At 43.2% G+C, this 26,672-nt stretch overlaps 1 protein-coding gene across 12 annotated transcripts in view; it reads right to left on the reverse strand.

Annotated features, from left to right (window-relative positions):
- Positions 1–2,998: 2,998 nt before the first annotated feature.
- LOC106605316 (myocyte-specific enhancer factor 2D homolog) overlaps positions 2,999–26,672 on the reverse strand; it is a 72,647-nt gene continuing 48,973 nt past the window's right edge. For 6 of the 12 annotated variants that reach the window (XM_014200799.2, XM_045718437.1, XM_045718440.1 and 3 more), the window contains 9 exons: positions 23,501–23,708; positions 21,060–21,116; positions 16,394–16,572; positions 15,675–15,704; positions 13,804–13,915; positions 13,274–13,472; positions 12,034–12,102; positions 9,717–9,767; positions 2,999–6,762 (listed from right to left, as the gene is read on the reverse strand). In XM_014200799.2, coding sequence (XP_014056274.1) covers positions 6,339–6,762; positions 9,717–9,767; positions 12,034–12,102; positions 13,274–13,472; positions 13,804–13,915; positions 15,675–15,704; positions 16,394–16,572; positions 21,060–21,116; positions 23,501–23,708 — 1,329 coding nt within the window. In that variant the 3' untranslated portion in view covers positions 2,999–6,338. The remainder of the gene's footprint in view (positions 6,763–9,716; positions 9,768–12,033; positions 12,103–13,273; positions 13,473–13,803; positions 13,916–15,674; positions 15,705–16,393; positions 16,573–21,059; positions 21,117–23,500; positions 23,709–26,672) is intronic. The other 6 variants (XM_045718443.1, XM_045718444.1, XM_045718438.1 and 3 more) reach the window with 5 other exon arrangements.

The raw sequence follows: 26,672 nt of genomic DNA on the forward strand, positions 1-26,672 counted from the left end.
TGTTTATCATTTTATTTTTGCTTAAGAACTTTGTATGACTTATTTCATGATACAGCTTTGATATTACTCTACATTGAAATATTTTTTATTTATTTAACTAGACAAGTCAGTTAAGAAACCGTCAGCTATTTTACAATGACGGTCTATTATCCAGTAGTCTCTTCTGATAGAGGAAAGACCAGTGCACAACGGGTTCTGAGAATAATTATCCAGTGTCTGTTGAAATCTGGATGAAGCTCAGAGGAAAGTATACCCTTAGAACAGGCCAAGAAAACAGCTGGCTCCTTCCTCTGCATCTATCTGTTTCCTCTGTGTATTACATTAAAGTGAGTGAGACTCAGGGGCGGTGTGGGAGGTGAGATTTGGCACCATCCCAGCTTTACTGACCCCAAAGCAGGCTAGCTAACAAAGCTGCACTGGGCCCTCCATAACAACCATCCCATGGGAAGACCGAGGGATAAAATAGGCAACAAGGAACAATGGGTGACCTCACCTCCTCCTCTTCCCGCCTCACGGCCTTCTTTCCCCCTTTTTTGTCATTCATTAGTCAGTTTTCAGAACAATGTTGGCTATTTTAGCTGCCGGTTGCCTGCTTACTGCCCAAATCTGTGCAATGACTGATTGAATAAAGGGGGAAACCACAGCCATTCACAGAGAGAAAGGCTGAGTGCTGGAATGGCATTACGGCAGCTGTCTGGCATGCTCTTATTCTCTAACGTCTATGGCTCCTACTCAGCCTTATAACTAGCTATGACAATACAACTTTATATATTCAGTTCGGGGAATAAGAATAAACTAACTTGATTACATAGATGATCTACAGTATATGAAATAATATTTATATAAAGAGATGTTGTGGATGGACAAGCTATGTCTATCCCAGGAACACATGCCCAGTGCTATTAATAGATGAATAGTTTCCAGACAAACAGCCAGGATGACCATATCTGATGCAAGAGGCTGAAAGTGCTTGGTCACTATGTCCGGCTGCGACCAGAGGCTCCATTTCGGCTGGGCCATTCTGGCTAAGATGGGGGGGAGGGGCTCAGCTGCAGGGCTGGTGTGTGTGTGTGAATTTGACACAGGAGGGATGTAAAACTATACCAGCTCTCTATAGGGAGTGTGTTTGCTCTCCTTCAACAACCATATGTCATCCATGATTCCCTTTCTGTTGATTTACTCCATGTGACGGAAGACCTGTAAAATCAGACGGAGGAAGGGGTGGCTCCTTGACTGGTCTTCCTTTTCTCTGTTCTAAATTTGGCTGGCCCACCCCTTGCAAACAACGGGCTATAAGGAAGAGAAATATGTTATACGTGCCATGTTGTAAACAGAATAGACAAATATATTCAATCAGTGCAACCTGATGCATATACAGTATGTTCTCGTTCTATTAAACTCAAATAATTGTATGAATACATCACTAAGGACAAGTGCCACTTACCAAGGACAAACAAATGACAAAGCACTTTAGACAGAGCCGCTTCTGACAGGGTTTGGCTCCAGCTGCTTCAAAGAATGTGTGAATCATTCTCACATAAAAAGGTCCCCTTATGATGAGATAAGGTCATGTCTGGCAATCAGCAACAGGGTAACAGAAATAATCACACACGTCCAGCCAATGACCTTGATTGCAATAGTGGAGCCACACCCTGGCTCATCCCTGGCCACATGACACACAACGTAGATTGCTCTCTGTAAATAGTGATAAAAGGATGATATATACGCAGGTTGGCGTTTATTGTCATGAGTCTTGTCCTGGAGGCAGAACTGAGTGATTTCCCCTTAGGCCAGCTGCAAAGTCAAAATTGGCTAAATTGTAATAATTAATGAAAACAACAATGATATTTTTGGTCTTCATTTAAGGTTAGGCATTAGGGTTAGCAGTGTGGTTAAGGTTAGTTAGGTTTTAAATCAGATTGTATTACTTTGTGGCTGCGCCAGCTAGTGACCACTCTGCAGAGCTGCCTCCAGAATAAGATTCATGACAAAAAATGCTAACCTGCGAGGTTTACTGCCACAGACTGAGTGGTCTGGATTATACATGATTATTAGTTGGCCATTGCCACTGGAGAAAGAAGTGTGTGTCTGAGACATGTGCTCATGGGCCACACAGGACAGAACAGCTGCCACTTCCAGCTGACACTATGGTCAACTGTCTGGAGGAGGGGAAAATACACCCCCACCACATCACCCCAATCCTCTTGTCTCATTACTTCATCTCTCTCATTCAGAAAATTGGGACTAAACAAAGTCTTATTTATTAAGTATTTGTTTACTATGCAATTTAAATGTCCAATGATACATTTGGAAACTGAAATCTTGCACTTCTTTAAATAAATAGATTATGTCAGTGGAAAAGTTATCATGCAATGAATAGACGCCTCAATACAACCTTTCTCCATTAACTCCCCCAAGTCTCTCCTTCCTAGTTGATTTGGCTTTCTCTTTTCCTCCCATGACAGTTATGATTTAGAAACAGAGGAATTTTATATCAACATTAGTTTTATTTGTATTAATCTTAGTTATGTCATTCAAATACCGTGGCATAGTGTCTCACATAACATGCAGTTTAAGTCAATTAAGTTTATCACTTCGCTTGCGAAAAATGGAATGCTTTAAATGTGATTCGATATAGTAAATTATTTCTAGAAACATTTCCATTTCGTAAAACTAAGAAAAAACAGAACAAATTTGGTTTAGGTTTAAAATAATTCAGTAGATCTGAACACGTGATAATGATGCCCAAAGCATTACCAGCACGTGATGACATCTTATGGTGAAAATACATCATTCCACTTCACATATCTCTGGCAATTAATAAACTACTCTCTCAACAGTCCCATATTTTCTGTCACTTACCAAACATAGCTGATACATCACGTTTCAAAAAACTTCTTTCAGAAAACAAGTTTGTATTGATAAATTATCAAATGTTTTGATGGTGAACAACACAAATGCACATTCTAATGTAAATCATAATAACAAACCAAACCTCTTTTTAGGTCAACTTGTCTATTTAATATATAAAATACGATAAAACATACGCAAAAAGGGGAGGGTAAGAAGGGACAAATGGATACTTTGGTACAATAACAAACACTTTTTTTGTAAAAGCAGTATAGAATTTGTAATAACATCAGTGCATACTTTATTTATGAAAATATACACAAATTGTATATCATTCTCCAAAAACAACAAAAAAGTTCATTTTGTTTACAACAAAAAGCAGACTAGCCGAACACAATATATTAGCTATAATTGTACTTTTTTCTTCAATTTCTATTTTATTTCTGTGTGATGTATATTCTTATTGATATTACATTTCATATTTATTTCCTATAATATGATTCATTCTTTTTTTGTGTTACGCCCATGCATTGACATCTTTGTGTCTGGTCAGAAATAAATTAAATGTTTTCTTGTCCTCACTTTACTATGTGTAGACTAAGTTTTGTACATTTGACAAAAGATTGCAGCATTGAACTGGTCAGTATACCACCTTTCATGATCTCACATGTACTAATATTACTACAGCGGTTTTGTTTTACGTCATAAATCGTGCAATTTTAGTACACCCTTTGAAGAAAAAAAACAAAAAATGAAAACAAAACAAAAATATATTTATATATAATAAAATAAAATTCAAATAAAACAAGATTCCTAACCTACACAAAACCGCAAAAAATAAAAATTGCCTTTTCTATATCATCATTACAATTACCATCGATGGTCACAATAATGATAATATTAACATTAATAATAGCAATTATCATAGAACAATTATAATAAAAACAGACAATAGAACTGTCACCGGCACAAATTAACACTGGAAAGTGAGATTCTCGAAACATCATTCATTATACATGGGGAATATGGGGGCGCAGGTTAACTATTGTCATGACGATTGTCTTTTCATTTGTGATTACAGTGACCCTTAGTGTTGTTCTGAGATAATGTCAGGGCTTTATACAACACCTCGATTGGCCAGCATCCAGAGTATTAACCAACCCCATCGTCTGCTTCCGCTAGTCACCATTTCGTCTAGGTATGAAACATCGCTTCATGGCATGTAGCCCTATTCAAGACATAGCTACCATTATTATAAAAAAAACAAAGAAACATCAGGGTCAACGTTTGTTCAAAGCCCAGGACACAACAGTCTTACAGTCTAAGGGAAGGTGAATATGCCGGCAGGCGTGATCGCTCTCTCTCTCTCTCTCTCTCTCTCTCTCTCTCTCTCTCTCTCTGCCATCCACCTCTAGACGATCATCTAGACTCCTGACGAGTCAGGCTGCACAATCCCTACGGCAACAACTACAACGATATAAAACGATAAAGAGCCAATGGGAGGTCATTTGAACCTGTTCTGGATAGAGTGCAGAGTATATGTGAGTATGGTGTTTGAGTGTGTGGAGCAATGAGGCGTTTTGGCAGAAAATTGATAGTGGCAAGGGTCAAATGAGCGTGAGATGGACTTGTCTTAAGTCACTGGTAGGGAGCAGTCGAGTTTACACCACGGTTCAATGAGCGAAATGCTGTAATTAATTCATGTGGCCATGGAACTCTCCTCTAACAGAAAGCACAGGGGATACTTGTCTGGCTAATGTGTGTAAATGTGTTTGTGTGTTGAATGAGTTTGACGTGCCTGAGGACATGCAGACATGACTGTCCCTTTCTGGAGGACACCTGGCTTTTAAAGAGAGGGGGGCATTTTGGGGGCTTGGGGGGAGGAAGGGGTTAAAGTGCGCTCCGTCAGAGTACTAACCACTGCTCACTCAAACAGTCCAATCCATTGCTACTTCCTTTTCTGTCCCTCTAGCACCCTCACTTTGCTTTGCAACCTAGTACACTTATGTACACACACATAAATAGAAAGACAGATCACCGGGAATCAACACATTAGCTTTTAGGGATATCCTGCTGAACATATGTGAACATATATTTCTATATACAATCCCTGTCGTCTATCGTTTTCTCTGCATCGTATGCAGTTCATCACTTACTCTCAAAATCTGCTATCGCTGCTGTTTAAATATATATTTATATGCTCTATATGTTTACCCTCAAAGAACGATGTCTCTGCCATACAAAAGCCATACAGAAGGAAACAGAACAAATTGCTTATATATACAGTTCTTCACTTTTTCTCCCAGTTTACATCTCCTATTCAGAGCCTTCTGAAACACAGGCATTGTTTAACAAAAATACTTTTTGTATGTGAGTGTGGATGGATTTGAGCGTGGGGAAAAACCGAAAAGTCAAGAAGGTAGTAAAAAAAAACAACACAAATAGAGCATTTGAAATAAATATCACAGAACAGGAAACACACGCAGCATCTGAAGTTGATCTGTAGGTATCTGTAGCATGTGTCATAGAGCTAGTGCAGCCCTTCCCTGATAAAACAGTATTTGACCTAGATAAGGTATCGATGTTTCAGATTAAAACAGCTATTTGCATGGTCCTGATTAAATACCTGGCTAAAACTAAACAAAACAAGGATCGTCCACTTTAGAAGAGTAAATCCTGTCTTATAAAATGGATAGCTAATCAGTTTGACTCAGTGAATTTTGGGTTCTCAAATCTAAAACAGAAATGTTAATAGAAATGTAAAGATGGTTGATGGACAACAGTCAGACAGAGAGAGGACGTAATACTACAAAAAGAACAGTTAAAATCTCATTCACCAATCTCATACTCTTTACAAAAACACCAAAAGCTGGATATAACAGTGCCACTGAGCAGATACAAAGAAGTGGATTCATTTTGGTTGTTCTACTGTTTCTCAACAGAGCAGTGCAGCTGGACTAGAGACCTACTGTGGATAAAAGACAGGAGGATACCAGGTGTGTATTATGTAATGTAGAGGGTGAAGAGAAAACCCAGCAAAGCCTATAGTTAGTCAATAGTCAGTCAGTTTTCTAGCTGCTCTCTCTCTCCCTTCAAAACGAAAAGTAGACAGAGCCAGCTTGAACAAAAGAGAACTCAATTCATTCCAATCCTAATCTTGTCCAACACACTATGTTGACATGTAATCCCTGGTTCGGTGTCTCTGCCCAAATAGAGGGTGTTTGTGTGAGAATGTGTGTGTGTGTGTGTGTGTGTAGTACAATATAGTGTAAAACAGTATGCAGCTTGTGTGTCAACGCATACATTTGTGAGAGAAAGAGTGTGTGTAAGAGTGTAAGAGCATGCGCAAATGGGTGTGTCCTGTGCATGTGTGTGTGTTTGGTGGAGGCATGTGTGTGAGGTCAGCATTTACTGTACATACGGTAAAAGGGTGGGGGATGGTGGGGGAGAGGGGGCATCTCTCCCCTCCACTCTCTTGTTCTACACATCTATGTGACCCAGGTGTCCAGTCTCATTCTCTTCACGTTGGCCCCCTCATGCTCCTGCTGCTCCTGAGTGGACGAGGGCCTCAGGAGCCCCATGGCAGAGGAGGCCCCTCCCTGGTGGTGGAAGTCCTGGGCCCGCCCCTGGGCCCCATCGTCCCGGTCACCCTCGTAGGAACTGCCGTTGCTGCTCAGGCTGCCGACGGGCGAGCGGCCCTGCAGGGTGGACGGCTCCAGGCGCAGGGCCCCGGGGTACTGGCCTGACATAGGGGCCCCTGTGATGGTCACTAGGCCCGCTCCTCCGCCACCCCCAGCTGTGGAGCACGGGGTGCTGCGGTCGCGGTTGGGCGACACGGGCTCCGACTTGATGCTGATGTTGGGGTTGGTGTTAATCGTCAGCATGGTGCCCTGGGGTAAGTGGCCAACCGGCCTGGAGGGACCGAGAAAAGAGAGAAAGAAATGGTGAGACGTGTGCTGACATCTGCTGGTGAGACGTGTGCTGACATCTGCTGGTCAGCCAGGGTAACTGCAACACTACTTACAAACACATATATCCACATCACCATGAACATCACTTTAAATACAGGAGCCCAGAGAGGGACCTGCTAACCAGCACACAGTGTAGTAAGCGCTGATGGAACATAGAGTCAACACCTCCACACACTAGGTGGAGGGGGGGGGATCCTAGATGACAAATGTGCCAGCAAATTGAGTAGCGGAAAAACAAACAGAACCTTGCAGAGGAAAAGAATGTAATTGTTTATGGGAGTGGTAGATAAGTGTCCCTTCTATGAACTGCGTAGGTCTTCAATTCTATGTGCCGTGCTCTGTGTTCCACCCTACTGTTCATACACACCCTGGGCTGACAGCTCATGTTTTTGCTAATTGCTAACGACAGGTAATGTTTCACTGCTAAATGTTTTAGGGAACACTATGTCATGACACAGCTTTTAAAAGCGACTATAGGTTGATGGACTGAGGTTAGACACACGAACAGAGACGCAAACAGACTGGATGAAAAGGCCACACGGAAGTGCACGGTCCACAAGCCATGCAGACGGACTCTGGATTCCGAAAGACCACTCCCATGCCTTGTGCCATGTGTCCACAGTCATTTATCTTTAGCATTTAGTAACTCATGCAATTGTACCCAGACATCTCCAACTTCACACCCCGCCAACAAGTCCCATCTGTAAATTCACACAGCCCTCAGCACCCTCCCCCTCTCTCCCACACCACTCCCCTCGATTGGAAAAGCCAACTCACTTGAATCACTTCACCCTTAAATCAGGTCGCCCTTAAATCAGGTCCAACGCAGCCGTTTTTATCTCAATATCAAATCGTTTCTGGCTAACAATTAAATACCTTACTGTGACTGTTTTCAATTAAAATTGCCAAAAATAAAAAAAAATTGCTTCTTAGCAAAGAGCAATTTCTCATGAGTGTGGAGTGGAAAACTGAAAACTAGCTGTTATTGGCAGAGAGGTTTGGATGTCACCAGGCGGTAAATTAGTGAATAGACCAATAAAAAAAAGATATTCACCAGGCAGGCAAAAACTCCATCCCACAAAAACAGGCAGCCATTTTTCCCAAAAGTATTTTCAAACAGCTCTTACACTAAAAGGGCCTTTTCACAGTATTATTCCATCCTCAGTGTGGAAATATACAGTGAGCTCCAAAAGTATTCTGCCAGTGACTCATTTTGTGTTGTTTTGGCTCTGTACTCCAGCACTTTGGACTTGAAATGATACTATGAGGTTAAACTGTCAAGCTTTGATTTGAGCGTATTTTCATCCATATCGGGTGAACCGTGTATAAATTACAGCACTTTTTGTCCCCCCATTTTAGGGGACCAAAAGTATTGGCACAAATAAGAATAGAATATATTTCTAAACACTCCTACATTCATGTGAATGCTACCATGATTACGGATAGTCCTGAATGAATCATGAATAATGATGAGTGAGAAAGTTACAAATATCATATCCCCAAGACATGCTAACCTCTCACCATTACAATAACAGGGGAGGTTAGCATTCTTCGCGGGGTATGATATTTGTGTGTCTAACTTTCTCAGTGATCATTATTCACGATTCATTTAGAATTAACCCTAATCATGGTAGCATCCCCATTAATGTAGAAGTGTTTAGAAATGTATTATATTCTTATTTACAATAAAAGTGACTCCAAAATGATTGGTCACAAAATAAGGTGAAACCACAAAAACAATGATGTAATCATTGCATGCTAGGAATATGGGACCAAATACTCAAATTTTGAGTACACATAAGTGAATTTGTCCCAATACTTTTGGTCCCATATAATGGTGGGACTATGTACAAAAAGTGCTGTAATTTCTAAACGGTTCACCAGATATGGTGAAAATGCCCTCAAATTAAAGCTGACAGTCTGCATTTTGTCATTGTATCATTTCAAATCCAAAGTGCTGGAGTAAAGAGCCAAAACAACAAACAAAATAAATCACTGTCCAAATACTTTTTTTGCTCACTGTACATAACACACAGGTAAATCATGTTTTTGACTGCACTGGGCCTTTAAGCTAGTGTACTTATAGGGCACAATGGACCCATTCATATTATTTTATATATTCACAATTGCACAATAAAAGATGCAAGAACGTGATTCTTTACCCTACAACACACACACATACTCTCGCTCATGTGCACACTCACTCCCTAAACCCTTGACTGTGTTACTCTGCCTCTATGTGCCACTTTATCAAGTGTAAGCCCGTCATTATGGACTTGTACAGGTTGATGGATTATAGTGCTACAAGGGTCCTGTTGCTATGGAGAATAATACGGTCAGAGTCAGCAGGCTGGTGACAGTGATGAAGGCTCGCTCTTCAGGCTAGCTCAGAGCGCTAACACAGCTAGCGCAGTCAGAAGCACACGGTTACAGTACAGTACAGTATAGCGCCATTTCCCAAAACCTGGTCCAGAAGGACCATTGTGTGCACAGTTTTCACATGAAACCAATCTCTCAATAAATGAGCTTAAACTGAGTTGATAGTGAGTTTCATGGATGATTATTACCAGTAGCTTCTGTTGAATAATTATTGGATCTGGTTTTAAATGAAAACCAGCATGCATGGGGGTCCTCAAAGACCAGGTTTGGGAAACAGTGCCATGCTGTGTGGCTAGTTATACACTGAAGATAGAAGAGGCTGGTGGGAGGAGCTATGGGAAGATGGGCTCATTGTAATGTCTGGAATGGAATGAATGGAACGGTATCAAACACGTCAAACATTTGGAAACCACATGTTAGACTCAGTTCCATTTATGCCATTCCACCCATTACAATGAGCTCATCCTCCTATAGCTCACCCCACCAGCCTCCTCTGACTGAGGAGATATACAGTACCAGCAGAGACCCTCTTCCCTGCCAAATAGCAAGTTTGATTGAGAGGCCATGCTGTAAAGGGAGGGTAAAAAAGAAAGTTTGAGAAACTAACACAGGGAGGGTGATTCAGAAACCTGCTCTCCATTAATGTACATAACAGACAGCCCAAAAACTTGGCAGAGATAGAAAATACTTATTATAAACATGACTAAATCACTCTACATTCAAACTTAGTCAAACATTGGGTATTCATTTACTAAATAAAATGTAATTATAGGCTCATCATTTTGAATTTATTGACCAAGACATCAATGTAGTCCCTAAATAAATGTTATTTTATTGATTCTATTATTTTTCCCTTTCCTGCAATGTAGGGTAATCAAGCTGGAGTGGATGTGTTGACACAATGATTCCCTATCCTGTCGCCTGTGCAAACAAACAACTATTCCTTGAGGAGAAAGGAGCTTTCTCTGAACTAAATAGGATATTATGTGCACAGCACACAAATCAGCAGTGTGTACACAAACTATTCATTACTGTGTACATTGTAAAACATGGGTAATGTAGACACATAAAGGTAAGCTTTTCCCTGAACAAAACTGGAGACAGAGAGAGACAGACGCAGAGAGAGAGACAGACGCAGAGAGAGAGACAGACGCAGAGAGAGAGACAGACGCAGAGATAGAGACAGACGCAGAGAGAGAGACAGACGCAGAGAGAGAGACAGACGCAGAGAGAGAGATATATTGAAAGGAAGAGACACAGACAGAGTGAGTTAATAGTGATAGACAGATAGCAACATACTGAGGTAGTGAGTTGTGTGTGTGTGTGTGTGTGTGTGTGTGTGTGTGTGTGTGTGTGTGTGTGTGTGTATGTATATGTGTGTGCACCATTTCTCCAATGCAAAAGGACATGTCCTTAATGCAAGGACAGACAGACATGTTCCCTAAACAGGAACCATTTCTCCAAAACCCCTTAAAACTCCTCAATTCAGACCCTTTCTCTCCTGAATGCATCAGCTGGGTTCCTCAAACACAGAGACCAACACATCCTGCAAGGCGCAAGGCAGCAATTGACGTGTGGAAAACGATTCAATAAACAAGTCACCGCGGGAAGGCTAGCGGGATGCCCTTGACACAGCATTAACATTTAGATTGGTGTGCTAGTCAACAGGTGCACGCTAGTTGCAGTGAGTCTTTACAGGAGGCTCTGGAATGATTGGCCACTCAGTGCAAGAGAAGGAAGTGGAGAAAAAAAACCCCGGCAGAAATCATTTCCCCCTTGCTTCCCACGGCGGGTAACCAGGGCTGACAGAGAACGCGAGGCTTGCAGTGAAAAACCGTCAATCACCTTTGATTGGAAGTGTCTGCTCACTGCAGCTACCGTGCAAGGGAATAAATAACAAAAACAGTGGGACTGTACGTATAGCCTATGTAATCAAACGCTTGTGTGAGAGAACAAATCGTGGGTGGAACATGCTCTTCAGGGCAAAATGAGAACGGTTTGATCAAGTGCCTTACTTTGAAGAAGCAGTTTCACTGATCTATATGAAGTATGGATGAGTGAAATCTGACTATTGATCTTACTGTCAGGCCATCCAAGTGAGAGAGATTAATAGACCTGTGCTTCAAGACAAAAAAAGGAGGACTACACTACTCATTCTTGGTGTGTGTCAATGCTGTCCTGTGAGACTGACACACACAGCGTTGGGCGGCTGCCATATTCCTGCATATTTCTCTCTTTGGTTCCAACACTCAAAGCCTCAGAAACAAGCTATAAAAGAAGGAGGAAAGACGCAGATCTGGGTTCGATACATGGCTGTGTCGCAGCCGGCCGGGAGACCCATGAGGCGGCGTACAATTGGCCCAGCGTCGTCCGGGTTAGGGGTGGGTTTGGCCGGCCGGGATGTCCTTGTCCCATCGCGCTCTAGCGACTCCTGTGGCGAGCTGGGCGCATGCACGCGGACACAGTCACCAGGTGTTTCCTGTGACACATTGGTGCGGCTGGCTTCCGGGTTTATCGAGCAGTGTGTCAAGAAGCAGTGCGGCTTGGCGCGTTGTGTTTCAGAGAACGCATGGTTCTCGACCTTCGCCTCTCCTGAGACCATATGGGAGTTGCAGCGATAGGACAAGACTAACTACCAATTGGATATCATGAAATTGGGGAGAAAAAGGGGAAACAAATAAATAATGTTTTACAGTGTAAGTTACATGAAATCTAAACTGTTATTCCTTCATTATGTTCTTATGAATTGAACCCAACCTGAGAGCCGCACAAACTTAATTTGATACGGCATGACGATAACCACACATGTAGCGCTAGATGCTAATTCGTTCACCTCAGGTTAGCAGCGAAATTGGAGATGCAGTTAGCCATCTCCCCGTTCTGTTTCTCTGCGCCCCACATGCTGTGGACAAGAGGGGGAGAACAAACAGGCGGTTACATACAGCTACCCCGCGGCTAGCCTAGCCGCCACAATCACAGAAACCTGCATTTGGCTCTAACAATGCTAGTAACGAGACAAAGCTGACGGCTAATGACGGTCACTAGCTAGCATTAGCCTACAGCAGGTGGTCAATGCACACCTAAACCTAAAGCGCTCTTGGATCCACGTGGGGAGATGTTAATTAAGGGAGAGGGAGTTTAGGTCAGCCTCTCAGACATCCTCAAACTGAAAGTGGAGGTACATGCATACCAGAGGTGGTTGGTGGGAAGAGTTATAGGATGACGGCTCATTATAATGGCTAGAATGGAATCAATGAAACGGAGACAAACGTGGTTTTCCATATGTTTGATATATTCCATTCCAGCCATTACAATGAGCCTGTCCTCCTATAGCTCCTCCCACCAGCCTCCTCTGATGCATACTATACTATAGCAAGTGGATACCAGTGACGGTCTGAGGTGTTCACAGTTTGGGTCTGTTTTGTAGCTAGCAACCATGCTATGCTGCTCTTGAGGAAAAATGCCTAATTTCATGTCAAAGATGCAACGGCTTTAGTAAGTCAGACTTGCTGATGAAATTGTGTGCAGACAGTAAGTGCATGTGTGTTTACGGGTCTATGGGCTATAGAACAGGTAAGTACAGAGGGATAGTCTGTATGGTATGGGTGAGGAGTTACTACTCAATGATTGGTCACATAGTATGGGGAAAGTTTTGGGTTAATTCCCTTTAACTGAAGGACGCAGATATCGGTTTAGGGCAGTGCTATTCAAACTTTTTCAGCGGGGACCCAATTCTTTCAGCTTTATTTTCTGGTGACCCCATTTTTTCCCCAATGAATTTCCCCCCTCCCAACCCAAATCTAACGACACAATGTTAAAATCGAATGACACAACCTTCAATGAATTGCATTTTCTGCTCTTATTAACATGAAAAGAAACCAATAAATACATTTACTTAATACTTGTTTTTGTATATTGTTTCATACAATAATCTGTACTCTCAACTGTATTATTATAATTTTTTTAAATATGGGGGGGCCCACTAGGGGTCATGACCCCGACTTTGAATACCACTGGTTTAGGGTGCAGCTAGCTACACTTATACAATAGGGTGACCGGGGAAGTGTACTTACACCAAGTTACTGAGTGACGCCAAACTGATCTGTTGTTGTTGTTGTTGCTGCTGCTGCTGTTGTTGTTGCTGCTGCTGTTGTTGCTGCTGCTGCTGGGATACTGCTGGTTGCTGTTGCCAGGTGGACATGTTGCTAGGCAGCAGCCCTGATGGCGTGAATGTCTGGAGCGCTGTGAGATCTGCACTTGTCAGCTGGTACTCTGAGGGGGAGGGAGGGGAAGAGAGGGAGGGCGAGAGAGGGAGAGAGAAAGAAATACTCACACATTGATCAAAGTGAATATGCATAGGATTCACTTACAGTGGTAAATTGTGTTCTTTTCTGCCTTTGCCAATTTGGGTAATTACAGAGCAGACTGACAAAAAGAGAATAACTGAATAAACTAATCGAAAGTATTCACCATTGTGTTTGTCACCCACTGGTCCTAATACACTTGCTTTAAGACATACTACAGACATACAGTGTGTGTCCAATTCCCATATTCTGCAAGCTTTGCCCGTGAGCAGCGAGTACCTTTTTCCTCTTTTACTCACCAGTGTTGTAGGCCGTCTGCATGGCGGAGAAGGGGGCTAGGAGACTGGGCGTCGCCACGGAAACCACTGGCGTGGACAGGTTCCCTTGAGAACCACCTAACCGCTGAGCATTCTGGGAAGACAGAGGACACAGGAAAGACGCTTGAACAGCAGGACACAGGAAGTAAAGACTTATTTTAAACCAAAAGGTTTGTGCCCATGCAGTACCATGACATTCACTAACAGTATCAAATAGAAACGAAGGCGGGAACATCCTGGCCTGTACGGTTCATGACTTCTCTATGACACGGAAACACCAACATTCACGGCCACGTGAAAGAACAGTTGGTGGAGGTGTTAGGAAGTGTTCCACTCAAATGGAGAATCATGCGGATTGATTGAGAGGCATGCATCGGGCAGAACAATCAGAGTGAGCGACAAAGTGATTGTGTTTGTGTGCGTGTTGGTGCGTGGTGATAAGTGTGTGAGTCGGGGCTCAGACGCTCCAGGGGTGGAGGTCATTGTGCCATTGGTGTCACCTCTTAAACAGTTTGTCCTAGTCAATGGATACACACACTCCAGAGAGTACTGTAGCCTATACACAATGACCTCCTGTCCAACCCGACATGGATTACACACACATGGAGTTGACCCATGCACATGCCAAGATGCATACAATGCATTCACAGAGAGCTTTAACTCCATTTTGGATTTACCACACATAGTCAAAAGTTTGGACACACCTACTCATTCAAGGGTTTATTTTTTACCATTTTCTACATTGTAGAATAACAGTGAATACATCAGAACTATTAAATAACACATATGGAAGTATGTAGTGAGCAAAACAGTTTTAAACAAATCAAAATATATTTGAGATTATTCAAAGTAGCCACCCTTTGCCTTGATGATGGCTTTGCACACTCTTGGCATTTTATCAACCAGCTTCATGATGTAGTTACCTGGAATGCATTTCAATTAACAGGTGTGCCTTGTTAAAAGTTCATTTGTGGAATTTCTTGCCTTCTTAATGCGTTTGAGCCAATCAGTTGTGTTGTGACAAGGTAGGGGTGGTATACAGAAGACAGCCCTATTTGGTAATAGAACAAGAACATATTATGGTGTTGACACAGTCTGTGATTTATTTAGAATAAAAAAAAAAGGCACACTTAACCAGCATGGCTACCACAGCATTTCTGCAGCGTTACGCCATCCCATCTGGTTCGAGTTTAGTGGGACTATCATTTGTTTTTCAACAGTACAATGACCCAAAACACACCTCCAGGCTGTGTAAGGGCTATTTGACCAAGAAGGTGAGTGATTGAGTGCTGCATCAGATGACCTGGCCTCCACAATCACCCGACCTCAACCCAATTGAGATGGTTTGGGATGAGTTGGACCGCAGAGTGAAGGAAAAGCAGCCAACAAGTGCTCAGCATATGTGGGAACTCCAAGACTGTTGGAAAAGCATTCCTCATGAAGCTGGTTGAGAGAATGCCAAGAGTGTGCAAAGCTGTCATCAAGGCAAACGGTGGCTACTTTGAAGAACCTAAAATATATTTTGATTTGTTTAACACTTTTTTGGTTACTACATGATTCCATGTGCTATTTTATAGTTTTGATGCCTTCATTATTATTCTACAATGTAGAAAAATGTTAAAAATAAAGAAAAACTCTGGAATGAGTAGGTGTCCAAACTTTTGACTGGTACTGTACATTGTACTGTGCTCTTATTCGACTAATACTACACTGTAAATACTGTATACTAATTATCTACTAATATACCAGTACGACAGTATACCACGACAGTATACCAGTATGACACTCATGCCTGTGAGACCACAGTGTTGACACAGCAACCACAGTCAAGTCTAGGAGGAGTTTCTATTCACCTCACTCACCAACTCCAGCTCCTCATCGGTCTGCAGGGGGCAGTAGGACAGAGAACACGGGTTACAGCTCTGTACTAACCTGCTGATCCAGGATCAGCCCCCAATCCTAACCTTAACCATTGGGCTCATTAAGGGAAAATGCAAAACTGAACTCAGATCAGCGTCTGGGGGGGGTATTTCACCACACACTCACGAAAATATCAAATTCAGAACGGCAATTATGACGAGATGCATGGATGCATTTTGATGTCAATCCTTCTTTAGCACAGTCTAAAGCCGCACTCAGTGCGTGCCAAAATCAACCTTTGAATTTAATCTTACTATAATTGCTGTCCTATTAATTGTTCAATTGCTTTATAAACTAATAATGACTCAGCATCTGTTTTGTAGAAAAATTTGAGCTTCCGAGTGACACCACTCTGAGAAACAAAACTTTGTTGTTACTGTAGACATCCCAACCTCCTAAAATGTGTTGAGTTGAGTCACAAGACACAATAATAAATAAATACCTCTCATACTTCAACCGCTTACAAATCAAACAGCATACGCTTCGTTTTGGTATTAAATGTTTATCTCAGAAGGAATAGAGATTCATAAAGATTCATCACCCCATTGTTTTGTGACTGGCAGGACACCAATGAAGCATTTATCAATGTGAGAAAACAACAGACTCAGTTTTGGCCAGTAGGGCTCCCGTAGTGGATCTCTCTGTGGCTCACCAGCTGCATCAGGCTCTTGCCGCTCTGGGAGGTGATGACCCGGAGATCAGGCTTGCGGCTGTTCACCATCTGAGGGCTGGGCGGAGGTGAAGACTTGGCCAGGACTACTTTCCCCAGGCTGTTGCCGTTGGAGATGGAGAGGAGGCCGGGGGAGGCCCTGGCACTGATGTAGCCGTTCGCTGGTTGAGAGGGAGACGGAGAGGAGATATTAATATGGTGTTAAGGAATGGATGGAGTGTTTGTGTGGTGTGTGTATGCCTATCACTTACTGTAGGACAACTGTAACGCTGTGAATATTAGTATGAATCCGTAAACATTACTCGTTTGACCCTTTCACGCATTACACTAACACTACTGACAAAACCTAATACCTTTTCACTACAGGAGCAATGTCACTCCTATGTCAACCCTACGGCATCCCTATGTCAACATTCAGACAGTCCCCTTCAGGTTACGTCATGTGACACATCCCTAAGAGAAACAACCTTTTGTTATTACTCAAGACATTCCAACCTCCTAATGTGTTGTTGTCTCATAAGACACAATTTAAAAAAAACGAATAAATGCCTCTAATATTTTAATTAGTTTACAAATCAAACGGCGTACGCTTCGTTTTGGTTTCACTCATTATGAAGGTCTATCCATCGAATGGCTCAATGGTGAGCAGTGTTAATCTGGGACAGCATCAAGCTACTCAGACAACAGCATTCCTTCTTGCCATGGGACAGACCGTCAGCCTGATTTCCCCTTACTTGGTTAAAAGGAGCCGTTGACAAAGAAAGACAGGCTCACTGTGTGGATAGGGGAGCGGGGGACTTTCCAAGCACTGTCAGGAACACAACCAGGCAAACACAGACAGTAGACACACACAGACAGAGAGAGAGCGATATATACAAAGAGACATGCACACATACTGTGGGCAGGCACACAGTCAGACGCACAACTACGCACACACACTCCCTAGAGCTGGGCAGGGTTCTGCGATAGCAGATAAAAGTTGCTCCATGACGTGTCCCAGATGCTACCAGCATGTGACACCGTTTCATCTCAGTCACACATACTTCAGTTCAGACACACACACACACACACACACACACACACACACACACACACACACACACACACACACACACACACACACACACACACACACACACACGGGTGGCAAGGACAGAATGATGTTTGCGCCAGACTCATTTGTGTCAGCAGTATCAGTAACACACTACTTCCATCAAACATACAAATACATAACAGTTACCATAATTTTGCTCGCGCCATTCACAACTGGATAGAGAACTCTGGGCAGCCAGTGAAGGTTACTTTGTACTGAGGTGTTTTGGGATGGGAATATTTTGCCTCGGCTGTATTTTGCCTCGGCTGGGGCTCACACGTGAGTGTGAGCCGTGAGCCACAGCCGAGGCAAAAGTGGAACAGGGCGAACAGGGCTTTTTGCGTTGTACCTGACCTAGCAGACAGACACTCGCTCAGTCCTTCCTCTAAGAAACTGGACGCTCACTCATCTACCCCAGCAACAGAGGGAGATGAAGGAGGAGAAAGAACATGTGTTAGTCGGATGTTGGCCCCAGGCCCTGGGCTCTTTGAACAACAGGGCTCTAGTGTGTAAGAATTCACACTCATTATGTGTCTGTGTGAAGGTTGATCCATGCATGTGTTTGTGTAAGTACATCTTCATGTATGGTTCTAAGTGTTTATGTGTTGTATGTATGCATCAACATATGCGTTTTAGTGTATACCTGTGAGTGTGTGTGTGCTCTCTCTCCCAGGCTCTACTCCTATTACCCAGTGCCGGGCGTGGGAATCTCAGGAATGCCGGGTGACGTCAATGGTGACATTCCCTGAGCCCAGAGCCTGGGTCTGTGTTCAACAGCTGAGAACGACAGAGCGAGGGGGAGGAGGACGGGATGTGGAGGGAGGAGGGGGAAGAGAGAGAGAGACAGCGGGCTAGCAGGGTGAGTCACTTGAGCTGCGTCTTGGGACCAACGCACTGTTTACTGCACTGGAGGGTTACTGAGACAACCCCGGTTTAGAGAGAGAAAGGCATCGTGACTACTGTGGTCCATGTTCCATGACTTTGTGACTTGGGTCCGATTCTGAAACTTGAGATAGGATTGTGTAACTCATTTTCATACGAGTCTTTCATTGATATCAATGTGAAAGCCGAACCTATGCTCACAAAAGATTTGTTGCTTAGTGCCTTAGTCACAAATAGAAAAACATATTCTTCTCTATACAATAATACAGCCATTCACTTTTGGGGAAGATGTTGTAGCACAATATCTGATAATATTGTCATCTACCGATGACTGTATGCCTTGAGGAATTAAATTAGAAGTGAGGCTCTGGCCGGTGTCAAAGTCACCTCTGAGGAGACGGCTCTGCCAAGACAAGGTACAGTTTGAACCACGGGGGATTGGAGTGTGTGTGTGTGGAAGGGGGGGGGACATGGGGCAACAGCTGCGATAGAGGGAGAGAAGGACAGAGAGAGGGAGGGAGAAAGCGGGGTCAGGGGAGACAGAAGAAGGGGGGGTGAGGAGACGGTGAAGATGCTAGGCCAGAGTGTTCATGTCATTCAGGTCTCTCTCTACACCTCTCTTTCTCCCTTTTTTCCTCAGTCTTTCATTCTCTCTCGTTCTCTTTCCCATCAACCCCCTGGGCTATTTACAAGCGGCTTTCCTGTGACCCTCAGCTGTCGCTGGCCAACAGGTGTGTGTGTGTGTGTATGTATGTGTGTGTTTGAGTACATGAGTGCCAGTGTCAGTGTTTGTGGCGGTTGCCATCAACCAGCTATCCTGACATATTTTTCTCTTCCATCAAACAGTGGAGTCTGTCCCAAAGTGTAATCCATACACCTTTTATGCTTTACTATAACCCACAACTCCCATCACGTCAAGGAAAGCCATGAATGGTAAAAAATAACAAGCTAATAATCGATTGTCACAGCTACAGTGGGGGAAAAAAGTATTTGATCCCCTGCTGATTTTGTACGTTTGCCCACTGACAAAGAAAGGATCAGTCTATAATTGTAATGGTAGGTTTATTTGAACAGTGAGAGACAGAATAACAACAAAAATATCCAGAAAAACGCATGTCAAAAATGTTATAAATTGATTTGCATTTTAATGAGGCAAATAAGTATTTGACCCCCTCTCAATCAGAAAGATTTCTGGCTCCCAGGTGTCTTTTATACAGGTAACGAGCTGAGATTAGGAGCACACTCTTAAAGGGAGTGCTCCTAACCGCAGCTTGTTACCTGTATAAAAGACAGCTGTCCACAGAAGCAATCAGATTCCAAACTCTCCACCATGGCCAAGACCAAAGAGCTCTCCAATGATGTCAGGGACAAGATTGTAGACCTACACAAGGCTGGAATGGGCTACAAAACCATCGCCAAGCAGCTTGGTCTGAAGGTGACAACATTTGGTGCGATTATTCGCAAATGGAAAAAACACAAAAGAACTGTCAATATCCCTCGGCCTGGGGCTCCATGCAAGATCTCACCTCGTGGAGTTGCAATGATCATGAGAACGGTGGGGAATCAGCCCAGAACTACGCGGGAGGATCTTGTCAATGATCTCAAGGCAGCTGGGACCATAGTCACCAAGAAAACAATTGGTAACACACTACGCCATGAAGGACTGAAATCCTGCAGCACCCGCAAGGTCACCCTGCTCAAGAATACTTATACATGCCCGTCAGAAGTTTGCCAATGAACATCTGAATGATTCAGAGGACAACTGGTGAAAGTGTTGTAGTCAGATGAGACCAAAATGGAGCTCTTTGAAATCAACTCAACTCGCCGTGTTTGGAGGAGGAGGAATGCTGCCTATGACCCCAAGAACACCATCCCCACCGTCAAACATGGAGGTGGAAACATTACGCTTTGGGGGTGTTTTTCTGCTAAGGGGACAGGACAACTTCACCGCATCAAAGGGACGATGGACGGGGCCATGTACCGTCAAATCTTGGGTGAGAACCTCCTTCCCTCAGCCAGGGCATTGAATTTGGGTCGTGGATGGGTATTCCAGCATGACAATGACCCAAAACACACGGCCAAGGCAACAAAGGAGTGGCTCAAGAAGAAGCACATTAAGGTCCTGGAGTGGCCTAGCCAGTCTCCAGACCTTAATCCCATACAAAATCTGTTGAGGGAGCTCAAGGTTCGAGTTGCCAAACATCAGCCTCGAAACCTTAATGACTTGGAGAAGATCTGCAAAGAGGAGTGGGACAAAATCCCTCCTGAGATGTGTGCAAACCTGGTGGCCAACTACAAGAAACGTCTGACCTCTGTGATTGCCAACAAGGGTTTTGCCACCAAGTACTAAGTCATGTTTTGCAGAGGGGTCAAATACTTATTTCCCTCATTAAAATGCAAATAATTGTATAATATTTTTGCCATGCGTTTTTCTGGATTTTTTTGTTGTTATTCTCTCTCTCACTGTTCAAATAAACCTACCATTAAAATTATAGACTGATCATTTCTTTGTCAGTGGGCAAACGTACAAAATCAGCAGGGGATCAAATACTTTTTTCCCCCCACTGTACAACAGAGAGACGCAGTTCACTGTGTATACGGTATCATCTTATTTGCCATGTAAAAACGAATCAAACACAACTAGGTATTTTAGCAGAAGTAGACGTCACTTACGAACAGGGCTCGGGCATCCTCCGTTGGAGTTGCTCAGTTCACCTCCTAATAGAGCACCTGTGGAGGGAAGAACAAAAGACAGCGGCCATGTTGAAAAGGACAAGTTGCACATACGAGTTGATGTGAATGGTAAGAATTGCGAAGAAAACATGAACATGAATAATGCTGAATTCAAAACATTGATGCTGTTCATCGACTACAGCTCAGCGTTCAACACCATAGTGCCCCCCAAGCTCGTCTCCAAGCTCAGGAACCTGGGACTGAACACCTCCCTAGATCCTGGACTTCCTGACAGGTAAACTCCAGGTGGTAAGAGTAGACAACAATACCAAAGCCACGCTGATCCTTAACAGGGGGACCCCCCAGGGGTGTATGCTTAGCCCCCTCTTGTACCCATGACTGTGTGGCCACGCACAACTAACTCCATCATCAAGTTTGCTGATGACACAATGATGGTAGGCCTGATCACTAACAGCGATGAGACAGACTACATGGAGGAGGTCAGAGACCTGGCAGTGTGGTGCCCAGACAACAACCTCTCCCTCAACGTCAGCAAGACCAAGGAGCTGATCGTGGACTACTCGAAACCGGAGCAGGTGCACACCCCAATCCACAAGTTCATCGGGGGCCACATCACTGAGGACTTAACATGATCCTCTCACACCAGCACAATTGTGAAGACGGAACGGCAGTGTTGCTTCTCCCTCAGGAGGCTGAAACGAGTTGGCAGATCCTTAGGAACTTTTACTGCTGCACCATCGAGAGCATCCTGACTGGTTGTATCACTGTCTGGTATGGCAACTGCACCACCCTCGTCAGGAAGGCCCTACAGAGGGTGGTGCAGACAGCCAAGTGCATCATTGGGGGTGAGCTCCCAGCCATCCAGGACGTACATGCTAGGAGCTGTTTGAGAAAGACCTGAAAAATTACCAAAACTTATATCCCCTGGCCATAAGACTGTTCAATGGCTAACAACTACACCTACGCTGCTGTTAAAATTATTATTGATTAGATCTATTACTACCACTACACTGCTGTTCACTGATTATTGATTTTCATTACCATTTATATATATATATAAAAAAAAATGATAAATACGAATGGTAATGGCAATCAATAATCAGTGAACAGCAGTATTGGATAGAAAACACTAACGTTTCTAAAACTGTTCAAATAATGTCTGTGAGTATAACAGAACTGATTTGGCAGCGAAACCCCGAGCACAATCCATCCAGGGAAATTTGTTTTTGAGGTCATTGTGTTTTCCAATGCTTTTCTATGGGACACCTGATTTATTAGGGCCCAGATTGCAGTTCGTATGGCTTCCACTAGATGTCAACAGTCTTTAGAAATTGTTCGATGTTTTTCTTTTGAGAAATAAAGAAGTAGTCCTATTCTTTCCATGTGTCACTCAGATGGACTCAAGTCTTTTGGTGCGCGTGAACAAGAGCGCGCTCCTCGTTATTTTTCTCCGGTATTGGAAACAGTTTATCCGGTCTTAAATTTGATCGATTATTTACATTTTAGGTTACCTGAGGTTGGATTAGAAACGTTGTTTGAAATGTTTGGACCAAGTTTACCGGTAACTTATTAGATACTTTGTAGTCATGTTGGGCGAGTTGGAACCGGTGTATTTCTGAATCAAACGCGCCAAATAAATGGACATTTTGGGGATATAAAGAAGGAATTTATCCAACAAAACGACCATTCACTGAGACATTTGGGATTGCAAAAAGATGAAGATCTTTAAAGGTAAGGCATTTATTATATCGCTATTTCTGACTTTCGTGTCGCACCTGCCTGGTTGAAAAATGGTTATGTTTTTGTAAGCGGGGCGCAGTCCTCAGATAATCGCATGGTGTGCTTTCACCGTAAAGCCTTTTTGAAATCTGACACAGCGGCTGGATTAACAAGAAGTTAAGCTTTTTTTTTATGTATTACACTTGTATTTATATGAATGTTAAATATTTATATTTCTGTAGTTTGAATTTGGTGCTCTGCATTTTCACCGGATGTTGTCAAATCTATCCCGGTAACGGGATTCGAGCTTAAGGGATCCCTAAGAGGTTTTAATGTTTTGTATAAACCTCCTATCACGCCTTCATTTACACTCTTGCGCACACACACACAACTTATGCCATACTGTTTACTATTATTATTTATCCTGCTACCAGACACTTTCTCCTAATCCCTGCCTACATGTACAGTACATCTCAAATACTCCAGTATCTCTGCACATGTTGTACTGGCACTGCACCTGTATATAGCTTCCTCTTATTTTTTATTTATCCTGTTTTTTATTTTGTATTACTAGTTCAATATTACTGCACTGTTGTGTAGGGCTTGCAAGTTAAGTATGTCACTGTACTTGTGCATGTGACAAATAAAACTTGAACTTGTGATGAAGTCAACCATTAACCACTGTCCACTCTGTTCCTTACCTGCGCTGGCCGGTCGTTGTGGTAACCCTGGAGACCCAGTGTTCCTCTGGAGAGATGGTTGCTGTGGCGACAGCAGGCGGGGGTCTGTGAGGGTGGAGGTGACGAAGGAGGTGGTTACCAGGCCGCCAGAGTTACTGAACTGGAGAGCATTCTGATTGGACACTGGCACCGTGACGGGCATGGAGAAAGTGGGCTGTGGGACGGCTGACTGGAGGAGAGACAGGAAAAGGGGCTTAGAAATGTAAACGCACGATGGGCACATGTATAATGTTAAACACACACTCTCAGAAGCATGTGCATGCACAAGAACACACACACATACTATCGCACAGGATTTGTTAGCATGCAACTGACTTGTGGAAATAAGCTGAAAAAGTGTTTGCTTTCAGATCACATGCAAGGTTATTTATTGTACATCATAAAAGCTACATGGGATTGTTATTGCATTGGTTATTGGTGACATGTCATATTGTACATCACATTATACATCTCATGACCCCATATAGTATCTTTATTTGCAGAGAAAATTGAAGAGAAACCATTGGGGGAAAAAAGTTTTTTGCACAGAGCTTGGAACTTTGAGAATCTTGATATGTAGCCTCTACCTGAGAAGTTGACTGCTAATTTGCTTACTTTTACCTGGAAGTAAACGTTTACCCTTAAAAATGTATATAACTAGCCACTAAAACGTTCTCTAAAGTATCAAGGATTGCTTTCTTAAAGTATAAGAAGTGTAGTTAGCAAATAGCTTTGACAGGTCCTGAGTCAGCTAAATAATACTACCGTGTGACCCAGCCCAACACCAGGTCCGAGTCAAAGACAGGACCCAGGCCAAGGTTGTCCACTCTTCTGCCTGTAACCCATTTCACCCTGTACCTCATCATGGCAGAAAGCAGGCAGGGCCTCTATATATAGAATATGGGCCAAGCGTGGCCTGGTACTGTATGTGCTGAGTGGGACCCAGTTTAAAAGAGAGAAAGAAGATGCTCTACTCTGTCCATCATATCAACCTTCCTTCCTGTTAGCCTACAGTGTATTCCACAAGTTTACATCTGGGATGTGTGTGTGATGTTATACAGGGGAAGAAAGGGGAGCAGGGAAGACTAAGTTGTTTTGGTATTGTGTGTTTTGTATTGTATTGTATCTGACATAATCTGATAAGAGTCCTGTCATTCTTGTGACAAACCATTTGTCAATGTGGGGAGACGGAGTGTGTACTTTTCCTTTCTTTATAGCATTTTAGTAGACTGAGTATTAGTCTGTGTCTGCATTATCCTGTTCTAGTGACGAACAACAACAGTGCTAGGTAACGTAAAGACAGAAAGGCATCCGGGCTGTCACTAGTGCTGTAGCTCCTCTGACCCATAAGACCCGTGAGGGCGTCATGTCACGTACACAACTTCACTCAATATGCTGCATATGGCAACAATGTTCAGGGGACTATAGTGACAAAACCAATCTGCCTTGGACTCCACAATAATAGAGATGTCTCAAATCCCAGAGCACCAGAAAGAGAGAGAGGCAGAGAAAGAAAGCGCGAGAGAGCGTAGGGGAGAGAAAATGAAGAGCGAAAGAGAAATAAAGAGAAAGACAGAAAGACCAAATGGGTAAGCCTACTGGGCATGCTGGTGGCTAGGTCTGGAATCTGGGGAGGTAGTCTACAATATAAGGCCGAAGGTTACAGCACTGCACACTGGCCAGGCAGAGAGGAGGGAGAGATGGATGGGTGGAGGGATGGAAGGATGGCGGTGAGGTTAGTGTGAGGGGGCAGAGGTGTGGAAACGTGGAGCATACAGCACTGGGACAGCACTTCCTACATACACTTATCGTACACCCATTAAAATACTGTTGAATACTACACTGATGTACACTAAACTGTGCTGTGCCATTTGGTCAGATGTCTCTTGGATAACAAGTTATTCAGTGGTATTGCTACGTTAGGTCAGATAACTAACTGCCAGTGGGCATAATCTTAATACTAGAGTAGAGTGGCTCATTCATTGTGTCAAGTACATGGCATTACAAAGGCCCTAAAATGAATCATATTAGATAAATAATAGTCTTTCAGCTTTTCCTCGGGCTAAGTGGGTTCGTTGAAGGCAGCTCAAGGCCTTCTCCAACAGCATAACAAAAAATGAACCTATTTCTCTCAGCGAAACGCTACATTGGTGATTTCCTAGATGCGAGGGTATCAGAATGAATTAAACTCATGCCCTACTTTCCTTCCCTCCCTCTTGTCCTAGAAGCCTTTGAAAGTTCCCTTTCAACTTTAGGAAATGTCTCATCCTATTTGTTAACAGTGATGGATTAAAACCACAAAAACAACTTTCAAACAACGTTCCGTTGACCTTTAAAGGTCCTTGACATTTGACTACAATGATGATCTCACGAGTGAATACTCTGTAAAATGCAATTAGATTGAATCGTTTTACAAAAATAATGCCCTGCTTTAATCTTAGTATTGTTGGAATACAGGAGGGAAAACGAGTGCTTTAAAGATTTCTAAAATAACTTCAACAGACGGAGAAATAAACAAAATTTGTCTCTCTTTTTAGTACAAATTTGACAGTGACAGCCTATTTCAAACAAACAACAGGAAACACAACACTGCAAACAATATCAAGTAACATCACTTAAATCTGAAAAGCTAAATCAGCTGAGTCACCAATTGGCAAGATCCAGTCTTGCCTTATAATCCTGTACATGCCTGTAGACGGCATAGCTAGCCTCCCTATGCTCCCTAGCGCCTTCTACTCGACTCTGGGGATTGCAGTACGAGTGGGATTAAGCGTGTATATCCCAGCCCCCTAGCTGTCATGTTGGTGGATTATGATGCTGTTGAGGGAGATTGGTGCTGTATGCTTCCGTTTGCTACAGTGCGCCCTGTGAAAGGTGTGCCGGGCAAGGTGGGGGATGGGGGCTTGCTTGCTTCCAATCGACTAGGGCGGGAGCTACACTCTCCAGGGGGTGGCAGATTGAATTCTCTTCTTCTTTCTACTCAGAAATGCTTTTAGGAGCCATTTCAGCTCACCACAAACATCAAAGTGTTGGAGATACGGCTTTGGTTAAATGAGCGGTATTCACTGAATTGATTCGATCGAGAGACATTCAACTTTTTTGCTGAACCGCTGCTTTAATGTAAGTGAGTGGTTGGGTGTGATAATATCAGTTT

The sequence above is a fragment of the Salmo salar genome, chromosome ssa05 (genome assembly GCF_905237065.1).
Source record: "Salmo salar chromosome ssa05, Ssal_v3.1, whole genome shotgun sequence".
In the NCBI taxonomy this organism is placed as follows: Eukaryota; Metazoa; Chordata; class Actinopteri; order Salmoniformes; family Salmonidae; genus Salmo; species Salmo salar.